This window comes from Zychaea mexicana, assembly GCF_025766255.1.
Source record: "Zychaea mexicana strain RSA 1403 chromosome Unknown BDB00scaffold_120, whole genome shotgun sequence".
NCBI classification, from domain to species: Eukaryota; Fungi; Mucoromycota; class Mucoromycetes; order Mucorales; family Lichtheimiaceae; genus Zychaea; species Zychaea mexicana.
The window spans coordinates 124,025-132,907 of record NW_026516783.1 but is presented as its reverse complement, the minus strand read 5'-3'; the positions used below and the strand labels follow the sequence as shown (position 1 = coordinate 132,907).

The following is an 8,883-nucleotide window of genomic DNA, read 5'->3' as shown; positions in this document are numbered from 1 at the left end:
TGATGGCACTTGGAAGGTTCGCTAAGCAGAAACATTCAACAAGTAGTACACGCCAAAATTAAACACTTGTCGGGTGAACCTTTGAACTCAATCCATACAAACGTTTTTGCTTCTTTCATCTTCCGAGTAGGAGCGACAGAGTACTTGCCGAAGTGTATTCAGCCCCGTTTGCAGTGTATAAGGCAAAATCGTTCCGGGAATGAAGGGTAACGTTGACATTTTTGGAGATATTGTTATAAACCTGAGTCGATACATAGATCACTAAAGTGTTCGGGAGCAAACAATAATAAATCATGTAGGGACGAGTCAAGTAGCTCTTCATTTTGAATAACCAAGGATTAAAATTACCTTTAAGAAATAAGCCGCGGCAAAAGAAAAGAAAATCTACGTGAAAGCCTACCAACCGACCAATAAATAGGCGCCAATGAAAGAATATCAATTTGTCACTACCTCTGTTTTCTTCTCTCTCAAACCCCTTCCCTACTCCGATTAGAATACCTTGACCAAGAAATAGCAGCAACTTTCTTGATCCTTAAAACCACCTTAACAACCCCTTGGCTGGTTTATCAGAATGTTAAATTACCGGAAAAGAAACTAATCGCCGATTTATTCAATAGATGTATATGTAATACGCGAATATTACAAGTTCAATCATGTGGATTTGCAAATCAAATCTGAGTGGGAGAAAAGCTCTATCATAGATAGTCGGCGACAACGGTACTTACTCTCTTTTTCTTCCGCCGAAACTTGAATCGCCTCCCAGTTTCTCCACCCAATGATATGTCAACTATTGGATAGCGCCTTCAAAAGCGGTTCTTCTTCTTTTCGGTCTTGAAACTTGTTAGCAGTAGCAGTTGTTTTTGTTCCTACATGCAAAAGTGCATAGTGTTTAGTATTAATAACGCTAGTACGGAAGCTGCTGTCCTAGTATCTTGAAGAAATGCCTGCAGTACTAGTACCATCATACCATAAAGCATCGTCGTTACAGGCACGCATATATCTTGAAATAGTCTCTCTGGTACAACTAAAAGCTATCGTAAAACACCTCTTGGTACTATGTCCGCCTTGATACACCTTTCTAATAGGCATAGACAAAAGCAATATATGAATCATTTACACGTTCAAATAAGCGTCAAAGTTACCGGATGACAAATACAGCCATTCGTTTTACTAATCAGCTAAATCGCGGTAAATCAAGCCGAGTTTATCGGGCGTTGATGATGGGGGAGGGAGAGGGGGAAACCGCTCAGAAGTGAGACATTAAACATTAATGTATGGGAGAAACAGCGGTAATGGGGGTTTTTTTTTGGTTACTGCCGCAGAATGATGTCGTTAATTTGTTTTTGTTTTACTAAGTTACAGTCAGTAGTAAAAACAAACAATTTCGGAAATCCAATGCAACATCGTATCGAAGCATTACCCGATATGCTTTTCTTGAGTCAGGTCATTTCGATATAAATAGTACGACTTTGGGGTTGTGGCTCGCTGTTAACTCATCATTTTGAAGGATGGCCGGAGTATGTATATCATATTTTCACCGACACATTAGCGATAGCTCGTTAGCAGGTACAATTTTACATATTGTGCAGCGCTTCGTCCTTATTGATATAGCGCTGCTGAGTGTTCTTTAATATAAGAAAAAGCACAAAATTATTATACTCCTTGATCGTTGATATTTCTGTCAGAAAAGGATAAGGAAAAAGAAGGGTATTAAACCGATATTTCAGGATGGGAGGGAGAACCGCTTTGCTAATTTTAAAAAGTCCACAAATGCTTGGCGTGAAATAAACACCAGGGATATAAATCATTCAACCGTAATATCTCCGCTCCCAGAAACTCGGGAACGTTTTCACTATTAATCAACTAGTGCTATATACTCGTGCTAAAAGATAGCATACAATATGAAAACGTGATTGAACCAAAGCGATGAAGTGAGGCAAAGGAGAGCATAGTTATTTTATTTCTTTACTGCCCAAACGTATTGATACGTAAACATGTTGTAATACTTCTATAATTCTGAAATGATCACAAACCACTAAAGCAACGATCGATGTATATAAGTAGCACGTTTACATATGGCCTCCTCCACCGTTACTTTTTTCCATTATACGGCTTTTTTTCTTTAAATTGTGGTATACCGCAAGGTAGCGACCAATTACACAAGGTCACTGAATCTTTCATGTAAAATTTAAACTACAGATATGGCTACACCATAACGCAAAAATGGGGATTTTGACTTTTCGCTTTCTAAGTAGGATGCACCCAGCTAAGCGCACTTGGCGCACGTCCATATCGTTGTTTGCTGCGGGAATTATAATGGTGATAAAAGTCATAAATGCTAGCATTTCCCTTCTGCTGACACATTTTCACACAGAAGGATGTTACAAATAAAGATACTGTATCCTTAATAGTACAAGAGATTACAAGAAAACATCGTTCCGGTATAAATCGTATTTAGATCCGTAGACGCGTACTACATATCGACAACAGTTTGTTTTCATAATAAAAGTATACCAGTTACTACGGAATGATGCCGAGTTCAACACAGAGTGCTTTAATCAACAGAGAGTCACTATTATATCAGTGTAGAAAAGCAAAGAGATGGATTTGCTCGCGTGAATTTGGATCCCGGAAGTAATGTTATGTACTATAATTCCAGATTAAGTTATCTTTTAGAAATGCTGTGGTACTACATGTTTGTGAAACCGAACTTTTCCGTCGTCTGTCAAAGACCCCTATTGTGCAACAGATTAGGGCCTTTTAGATTACTTTTTCTCAGAATCGGCCATATCGCATCTTTATTTACATGTTATCAATACTCCAGCTAAATGTGCGCCCACCGATAAAACTACAGTGGTTCCGCGAAAAAATTCATTCTCATTAAGATAAATCCTCAGTTTTTTCAACTTGTTTCTATACTCCCTTTAAGCATATTACACTGCTTGAATCAACCTCGTTTTGGGTCAACCCTCAGTAGTTTCACACTATATAGACCCCGTTTGAGGTTGAAATTAAACGGGGAACCACTGTAACAAGCTACAACTACAAGGGGGCATAGTGGTAGTAGAACTTGCGCGTGACCAAAATATTTACCTTTTCCCTGTACTACCGTCAGGGTTGCTAAATGTGTGGTTGGTGAGCTCCCTTCATGATACATAACGTCAAGTTAGCAAAATGTTCGCATTGTGAAGTCGACCATAGAACTTGTATGTACTCTAAAAGAATGTTCGCAAAAAAACATAAAATTCATCTTATTCTCCTTGTGCCACACTTGCTCACAATAAAACCAGAGCAAACAGGTAGGCAGTTTATCAATGTATTCTGTAGAAATAAAGAATAGCAGCGTGGGGCTGACGAAAGATGAGCCTCGCGCCCGTCACTTTTACGCTATTCCGCACAGCCGTACACACGTAGTCATGGAAGAAACATGTGTTGCATGATGCATCGTTACTATTCTGCTATCATGTAATGTGGATTAAATACTTTTGCTTTTCGTCAGGTGTCGCTGAGAAACTTTTTGTTATATATACTTATAAGATTAAGATGAGATGTAATGTTTAAAGGTCATAACAGCGCGTCCTCAAGCTTATTGCATACAAGCAGCATATTGAAGAATGTAATAACGAGAGAACCACCGATTGCAGACACAGCCTTAAATAACCTTCCTTCGACCAAGCAGTCATTATTGTTACTGATTAATATACAAATTCAAAGAGTCTGTTCTCTCTCAACGCACGACACACACTCTTCCTAATTTTCTCAGTCTGTGGTCTATGTGCCTCTCTTATTCAATTACACGCTCTCTCTCTCTCTCTCTCTGTTGCTCCCTCCATTAATTCGTTTCTCTGCACATATTCTATTCCAAAACATAGTTTTGTCAAGACCCGATTTGTATATATCTTCCGTTCATGGTGCTTTTTGCTCGTTTTATCATATTAGTATTTAGGCGTGCTTCATTAGTAACAGTCTTCTCTAAACATATTACTAGGCAAACTTCCACTTGCAGAAATTGCTTCTGCCTAGCTCAGTGTCGCTATACAGTACTGTATGTAGGGACCTTCTTCACGATATAGTGATGCCAGATGCAGCTACATATTGCAGCTTATCCGACGTTTCCAGACTACTACAAGCCGTAACAAAGAAGCTAGCAATAGTATTTGTCGTAGAGACCGTTTAATCACAGCAGTGCTGTTAATTGTGGCAAGTTGATGCGGTAGCCTCTGAAAGTGAGGTTGAGTCAAGGCCACACACATCACATTACACAATAAGAAGCTTTCTGTCAACTTCCAGTATTTTTTTCGGAAAATTCACAGCAGTAGTGGTGCTTTCCGCAGGATCTTGACAATCCACTGGTAATGCACCGATTAGCGTTCAACAGTCAGTGCTTGTGCAAATCTTGGCCATCACGACGAGCGCACTATCAACTTTACAACACGTTTTATTACTGTTACCGTCGCAACTATTGAATTTTTTTTTTGACACGGTGGCTGGAAGATCTAAGCGGAGACCCGTATGTGAAACATTCCACGCATAAAGAAGACATCATGCAGCGCCATAACGACGGCGACGACGACCGTTTCCATAGTACTTGTACTTCTCTAGCCCTCCAACCCCTTTATTTCTCTATTTATTATAGCTTCGCTTCATCCAAAGCGAGCATAGCTGAGAAAAAAAGTTGTTACGTCACGCGTCTAGCGGATATTCAATTATCTATTGTTATTAAGAAGAGAGCAAACTTTCGCTTTTTCTTCTTCACCAGCATTATTGTTTCAAGTTCAACATGAAGTACAACTACGATCGCATTTACATTGACCACCTCCACCGCCGTGTGTTTGAGCCCTGCTTCTATGAAGCCCCCACGTTACCGCTCCTTTGGGAGTATTATCCCTGGAAAACCGTTGGTATTGCCATCGTCGCCATTTTGGTTTGCATTGTCTGCGTTCCTTTCTGTCGGCCGGCGCGTCCCTTTGTTGCTGCAACGTTCAAGTTGCTAGTTGCCCTGGTTGCGTTTGTCGCCTTGACAATCGTCCGTTTTGTCCTCCCGTCTCCGCCCGCAAAGCAGTTTTATCTGCGTTTGCCACCATCACCACCGTCTCATGCCGCTTCCACTCATCCCCGTCTCCATTCCTCTCCGGGTAATTACCCTGCCGTCAATGGCGAAGAGCTTGGTGCTGCTCAAGCATTGAAAGGAATGTCGAAGGCTAAAGTTGTGGATGTTGTCGCCGTCGCCGTCGCCCAAGAGCACGTGCAAAGAGAAGAAGTAAAAGCCGCGAAGGATGGTGCCGCGCAAAAGTACGACGTTGAGCAAGCCGCGAAGGACGGTGATTCCGCGCAAAAGTACGACGTTGTCAAAGCCGCGAAGGACGGTGATTCCGCGCAAAAGTACGACGTTATTGAAGCCGCGAAGGACGACGTTTCCGCGCAAAAGTACGACGTTCCTGAAGCCGCGAAGGATGGTGCCGCGCAAAAGTACGACGTTGAGCAAGCCGCGAAGGATGGTGATTCCGCGCAAACGTACGACGTTGTCAAAGCCGCGAAGGGTGGTGCCGCGCAAAAGTACGACGTAGCTGAAGCCGCGAAGGACGGAGATACCGCGCAAACCGACGGCGACGAAGAAATGCACGAGGCTGACGATGACGAGCCTGCGGCTGCTGCGCCTGCCACTTATGCCTATCACCACCACCATCAACACCACCACCGTCACCAAGTTCTTCGATTCCGCCCCTATGCCCATCCTAGCCACCACCATCGTCATCTTCTCCGAAAGCGTCGCCTCCACTCCTCCACCACCACCACCACCACCATCAACATGCATATGCCGCCTATGTCGTCCACACATCATCGCCATCATCGTCACCATGTTCTTCGATTCCGTCCGTATGCCCTTCCCAGCCACCACCGCCGTCATCTTCTCCGAAAGCGTCGCCTCCACTCCTCCACCACCATCAACATGCATATGCCATCTGTGCCTTCCAGTCACCATCGCCACCATCGCCACCACCATTATGTCCTCCGTTTCGCTCCTTATGTCCTCAACAACACCATCAACCGTCGTTTCCTCCGTCACCGCCGTCATCATTCCCGCACTCCTTCGCTCCGTTCACTTATTGCCGCCGCCAACCGTCACCATTCTTCCGCAGCCGCCACTGCCATGATCGTCGATGCACCCTCTTCTCCCGCTTCTCCTGTCTTCGTTCCCGCCAACACAAACTTCGACGTCGACTTTCCGCCTCTTTCCCCCGTCCCATTACCCACTGCCAGCACCATCACCATCAGCACCGCTTCTTCCCACTCCTCAGCTCCGCAGTCCCCCTCCATTCCTTTGTCTTCACCCGCCGCCGCCACCGCCACCACCACCAACAACCCCGCATCAGAGCCTCGTGCTCATTATGAAGATGAAGACGACGACGAATACGAATACGACGAAGATGACGATGACGAGGAAGCGGTGGAATTCGCTGCCACAATGGCACGAAACCTCGGTCTGGAGATGTACCAGGTCGCGATGCTGCAGCATCATCTCAAGCATGATGGAGAAGACGAAATCCTAGAATGTCTTCTCATGTTTGCTCACGGCGACAGAGCACGCGCGCTGAGTTGGAGAACATTCTGTCGTCGAGTAAGTGAAAGCATTCATTATTATATGGCGTTTAAAAGATTTAACTGCTAGAAAGTGAGCTAACTGTAATGTTTTCGCTCTTAGTGGACTTGTTATAGCCAGGTGCTTCTGCTTTTTCTCGTCTGGCGTTCTTTGTGGTCGCTCGTTTGTCCGGCGATGTTCGCGTTCGTGTACGTGCGCTCTGGTGAGTTGTTTATGTGATCTTATCCTAAGCTCTACTTGCTTGATCTGCGTAGATACTAATTAATGACGCTCTCATATCTTTATAAACAGTGCGCACTCTGTGGCTCGGTGTTGTCTGGCGGTTTCCGCCTTCGTCAGGCGTTGGGGAGCGGTCCGGTCATCTCAGTGGATGTTTCTTTGAGGTAAAGGCAGGATTGAGTTGGCAGTGGCGGCGGCACTGCTGCAGCCACCGGGGGTTGAAGGGATATGGAGGGGCACATGGGGATAGCGATGATGGTGGAGCCGGTGGTGGGGAGGGGAACAACGCTCTGGTTGTGTAGGCAGCGGGAATATACCATCGAGTCACATGTACAGCGGCGATTCTTGACAGCAAATGACAACCCAATCGAGCTTGTATAATTACGGTACGTACTATGCTTTCTTTAATACCTACAACCATCTTTATAAGAAGAGGCTTACTAACTGATATAACTTTTTCCTTTCCTTGTTACCTTCTTCATACTGCATTCACCTCGGATGTGGTTTGAAGAAGGCTCCTAGAAACTTAGGAATTTATTCCTTTCCCGGGGTTGTCATTCCTGTCAGTTCCAGCTCATGTGGATGGTGTTCCTGCAGAAGTCCTACCTGTACCAGAGCAATGTTGTTCCTCCAATCCCCGCCACCCGCTCAACCGGAGTTATCCTCGCCCTTTCCATATCCTGGATCCCCCACCGGTTGTAGTCAGTGTCACGTCATGTAAGTCCAACTCCTTCCTTCACCTTTGCCTCGGGGATTTCTGAAGCTGGGGTGTCCGGGCTGGGGTGTTTGGCCAGCGGTGTGTGTAGTACGCCGCGATGGAAAGTGTCAGCTTTCCAGGCTAGCCGAGTAAAAAATTCGGGGTGTTGGGAGAATCCCGTCTTTGGCTTGATCACATCGTCTTGTGTGGTGTTGGTGGATGAATCATGATGATTGTGCTGCTACAGGTGGCGTCAGAGTTCCAGGGTTTGGTTTCGAATCGAGGACTGACAGAATCCCGTCTTTGGCTTGATCATGCCATTTCACGTGGTTTTGATGGATGAATCTGACGGAAAGTCATGATGACTATGCTGCTACAGGTGGCGTCAGATTTCGAGGCTAGCCGAGTACAAACAACCTCTCTTACTTGGTGTCGATTCGAGGATTGGCAGAATCCCGTCTTTGGCTTGACCATGCCGTCTCTTGTGGTATTGGTGGATGAATCTGACGAGCAGTCATGGTGGTTATGCCGATACTGGTGGCAACAGATTTCCTGGGCTTGGTTTCGAATCGAGGATTGGCAGAATCCCGTCTTTGGCTTGATCAGTCTATTGGCAGCACATGATCATATACACCTTATGCGAAATTTCTTTGACGGTTTTTTTTCTGATCTGACGTTCCTGATCATTACAACAACAGCAACGACAACGACAACGACAACGACAACGACATCGAACAAGTGTGCGTCCAAGGACAAGCAACATCCAATGAAACGACGAATCGACATATTAGGAAAGGAGCAGATTTACTATCTACTGGTGATGCTATGGCGACAAGTACTCTCCAAACGGATACTGGTATCTGCACTCAAGATCCTCATCAAAAGGCGGTACATACATTCAAAACTTGCATGGGCGAATTAACTGCAAGTCATCGTGTACAAACTCTGACATCAACTATTGTGGGTGGACAAAACGACCGAGACAAAAACTCGACACGTGTCTTTTGCGCGAATCGGACAGCAGTCGTTGACCTGTGGACATCGGCATGGAAGGAATTCTGAGCTGGTCAAAAAAATCGGCAACAATGGAATATGGCAATTATTTCGGTCCGTCGGAAATCAATAAGGTGGCAACAAAACAATGCCATTCGAGGCGACATCTTTTGATATGGTGGCTATTGGAAGCATAGGACATGAACTTGGAAGTCGGCAACAGCACGAATGATAGCTTGTCAAGCTGGTCAACGATGGCAACTTTTATTTATCCCTGCTTATGACAACGAAAACAACAGAGAGCAACAACCATCAATCAAACCAAGAACAATACTGATTGTTGGCAGATAACCTGTGGCTACCGATGTGGCGG

At 44.9% G+C, this 8,883-nt stretch overlaps 1 protein-coding gene across 1 annotated transcript; it reads left to right on the top strand.

Annotated features, from left to right (window-relative positions):
- The first annotated feature begins 7,686 nt into the window (after nt 1-7,686).
- On the top strand, nt 7,687-8,657 carry BDB00DRAFT_82279 (uncharacterized protein). The gene is made up of 2 exons (XM_053123493.1): nt 7,687-7,796; nt 7,955-8,657. The coding sequence occupies exon 2, from the start codon at nt 7,990-7,992 to the stop codon at nt 8,437-8,439; it is 450 nt and encodes a 149-aa protein (XP_052974276.1). The 5' UTR covers nt 7,687-7,796; nt 7,955-7,989; the 3' UTR covers nt 8,440-8,657.
- Nucleotides 8,658-8,883: the final 226 nt, after the last annotated feature.

What these genes read in the sequence shown, in the direction of transcription:
- BDB00DRAFT_82279 (XM_053123493.1), top strand. Translation starts at nt 7,990, where the DNA reads ATGCCGTCTCTTGTGGTATTGGTGGATGAATCTGACGAGCAGTCATGG.